The sequence below is a fragment of the Oryza glaberrima genome, chromosome 6 (assembly GCF_000147395.1).
Source record: "Oryza glaberrima chromosome 6, OglaRS2, whole genome shotgun sequence".
NCBI lineage: Eukaryota > Viridiplantae > Streptophyta > Magnoliopsida > Poales > Poaceae > Oryza > Oryza glaberrima.
Window position 1 is genome coordinate 22,379,307 of NC_068331.1, and position 3,581 is coordinate 22,382,887.

Below are 3,581 nucleotides of genomic sequence, written 5' to 3' on the forward strand. Positions count from 1 at the left end.
TCTGGTGTCGACGGTTGGTCTTATGATAGGAGGTTCGTCTCCAAGCGAAAACTCATGTAGTGGATGTAGCTAGCCACTTGAAATAGTGGCGTGAATTGAAGAAACCTAACGGGCATCTCACACGGACACACATTTAGGACCCATTTGAATCGTAGGACTGATAAGAATACAAGTGTAAAATAGATGATTGCAAAAGCACAGGAAAAACATAGGAATGACCGTTTGATTGGACCGCATAAAAAACGTAGGAACCAGATGAGAGAGATACACCCAAGGGAATTTTTCCAAGAGGTTAGAGTGGATGTTAAATTTTCTACGTTTTTCCTCTAAAATCGTAGAAATAGAAAAGTTTCCTACGTTTTTCCTTTTCTCATTCCTACGAATCAAAGGCATGAATAGTATAGAATTTCCATTCCTTTGTTTTTCCTCCATTTATCCTCCAATTCAAAGGGGGCCTTAAGAGTGCGCCCATGAAAAATGTAAGACATAGATAAATTAGTATACGTAATCCTCCACAAACAACCATAAATACAGTGGCATATGGGTAGATAATTTTTCACGGCCAATGATTAATAGTACCAGTACTGTACCACGCATGTCACAAAGCACGGTAAAAACTGAGGTGGTTTACATCTCTCGCTCGCTCACTTACTCTCAAACCAGAGGTCGATATTAGGTAGCTCCCAGCTACCTATTGTCGTACTACTACTTTTTTCCTATGAAAAAAAAAAAATACATACCACAATAGATATACACGAACAAATTAATATTCAGTGACAATATTGTACGTGACTAATAATGTTATTGGGGGCGGCCATGGTATATTAGACGAGATCCTCCCTCATCCTGGCGGCGAAGTCGTCGGCGTGCTCCTTGGTGACGCAGCTCGCCAGCAGCCGCGTGCCGGCGAGCGGCGCCGGCGCCCGCATGACGATCACCGACGAGATGAGGTCGCAGTTCACCAGCGGCCCCGCCGCCGACGGCGCGCCGTACCCGTAGTCGACGTCGTTGAACCCGAGCTTGCTCCAGTCCGACACGTACACGGACTCGTAGTCGAACGTCATCTGGAACGGGTCGGCGCCGCCGGTGCGCCCCTCCGCCCAGCGCAGGCACTCGCCGGCCATCCGCCGCTTCGCCTCCCGGACTACGCCGACGAGCTCGATCACCGACGACGCCGCCACCTCCCCCGCCGCCGCGGACACCTTCACCGGGAAGATGGCGTTGCCCCAGTAGCCGGTCTCCAGGCCGAGCACCTGGCGGGCGCTGGCGAAGAAGCAGAGCTTGACGGCCGCGGCGGGGTCGGCGGCGATGGCGCGCGTCCGGCACTGCCAGAGCTTGGCGATGACGATGTCGAAGGCGGAGCAGATCTTGCTGGCGCCGGCGGTGCCGGCGTACTGCGCCTTGAGCTTGCCGAGGTAGGCGGCGGGGAAGTCGAAGGCGATGTACTGGAGCGGCAGCACGGGGAGCTCCGGCAGCGGGCCGGGCTTGATGTCCGGGTCCGGGAAGCGGTCGCGCGCCCAGATCGGCTTCACCCGCGGCTCCGGGAGGCCGCGGGCGAGGTCGCCGACGGCGTTCATGAACTGGGCGGCGCCGGTGCCGTCCGCCACCGCGTGGTTGGTGCGCAGCCCGATCACGAAGCCGCCGCAGGTGAACGTCGTCACCTGCAAATCACGTGACCTCCAACTAATTAATCAACTGACTGATGAGTCCGCGTCATTTTTTTGCTTTGTTTTTGGTTCTGTACCCAGGTTTTGACCTCGACATTTTTTCTGCAAGCTACACTGGTTTTCAGGAGTACTCCAGTACATAGTATAGGTATGAGAATAAAACATCAATTCAAATTCGTGGCAAAGGAGAGGAAAAAGGTATTTTTAATCTAGCTAGGTGTTGCAATCACGTTGGTACTAGAGTCGTTGATGCAGTTAACTCCTGTACTAATCAAGTGCAGTACACTCACAATGCACAACAGGAGCTAGCAGTAGTATTAATTTAATTTTCTTTTCACGAAATTAAGTTTGACGTGCATGTTTGATTGATAGATTCAAACTGCCGCATGCTTGTTGCCATATCAATTTCAAGGACACATGAAAAACATAACGAGATCCAACAGTGCAAAGCAAAATCTAGAAAGCCAAAAAGAAAAAAGAAAAAAAAAGCAAGCAGGAATAATGCAGGATTAAATTCACGTATGTACCTGGATCATGGCGAGGCTGTTGTGCGGCTCGACGGGCCACTGCTCCGGCGTCGGGCACGGCACGAGGTCCTCCTTGGACAGCAGCAGCGGCCGCTCCAGGTGGTTGACGTCGGCGAGGGTGCAGTTGGCGGCGGCCTCCACGAAGTAGACGCCCTCGCCGGAGCACAGCACGGCGGGCCGCCCCGGCGACCGCTCGTCCTCCACGATCCGCCCCGCGAACGGGTAGTAGTGCACCAGCGCGTCCGCCAGCGCGCCGCGCACCACCGCCGCCGGCGGCTTATTATTCTTCTTCTTTCCCTCGACGATGACGCCGCCGTCGGCGCACGGCGCCTCGACGGCGGCGTCGTCGCGGCGGAGGTAGACGTGCACGGACTCGACGAGGCCGCGGTGCGTCGGGTAGCGGTCGACCCAGGCGAGCGGCAGCGTCTCCGACGGCGTCGCGGCGGACGGCCGGACGGGGCCCTCGGACACCTTGGTGACGGCGAAGACGCCCATGGATGCAAGCTAGCTGCTGCTGCTGCTGCTGCAAATCAAGCAAAGCTAGAGCTAACTGTGTGCGTGTGGTGGGTATTTATAGAAGCAGATTAGCTTCGCTACTTAGCTAGGAGTACACTTTTTTTTTTGTTCTCCATGTCTTTTCTGAACTTTTTCTTCAGAGGTTTGAAAAGAAAAATAAGGCAGGGAGGTAGTGTGGTTGTGTTGACTTAATTAAGCACGTTTAACCTGCTTTGTTTAGCTGCGCTATGGTGCACTGATCACTGACCAGGCTGACTTAATTTGATTTGTTTTAATTCTATCTTGCGTAATAACGTCATTTATTAATCGGAATTGCTACAAAACTTACGACAGTTTAATTTAATTTTGCAGCCCGGTTCACACTGTTAAATTCGGTTTACATGGGCGTCGTCGTGTGGTTAGACCGAGAACGCACTAACTTGTACATTTTGCCGGTGTAGTCGTGTAGAAGTGATATATCTCCATATAATCTTGCTTAAATCATGCATGATGCTATATTAGCTCTGCTAGTCACCCCACCAAATCATATTTTGCATGGACTATTGTTATGTTTCTTGGAGTACTTTCAGTGTACTGTTCTTAATTTAATAATTTTAATTTAGAATTTAGTAGTTGTGAAATTTGGAAATTACCAACTACATGCTCGGTATATAGACTCTTGAGAGGCTGCATTCGTTTGCACCTGATTAGGAAAAGAAATATCTCGTTCTCCACGTGTACACTTTCATAACTGCTAAGTGTTGTGTTATTTACAAAAAATATCTATAGGAAAGTTATTTACATTTAAATAAGGAAAAAGTACGAATTACCCTCCCTAACTATCGCGGTCGTCCGAATTACCCCCCTAACCACAAAACCGGACTTTCTTCAC

General features: G+C 50.7%; 1 protein-coding gene across 1 annotated transcript; it reads right to left on the reverse strand.

Moving 5' to 3' along the window:
• Positions 1 to 525: 525 nt before the first annotated feature.
• On the reverse strand, positions 526 to 2,721 carry LOC127775875 (acyl transferase 10). The gene is made up of 2 exons (XM_052302183.1): positions 2,195 to 2,721; positions 526 to 1,661 (listed from the first exon to the last, which is right to left on the reverse strand). Exons 1-2 carry the CDS (start codon positions 2,687 to 2,689, stop codon positions 825 to 827), a joined length of 1,332 nt encoding a protein of 443 aa, XP_052158143.1. The 5' UTR covers positions 2,690 to 2,721; the 3' UTR covers positions 526 to 824.
• Positions 2,722 to 3,581: the final 860 nt, after the last annotated feature.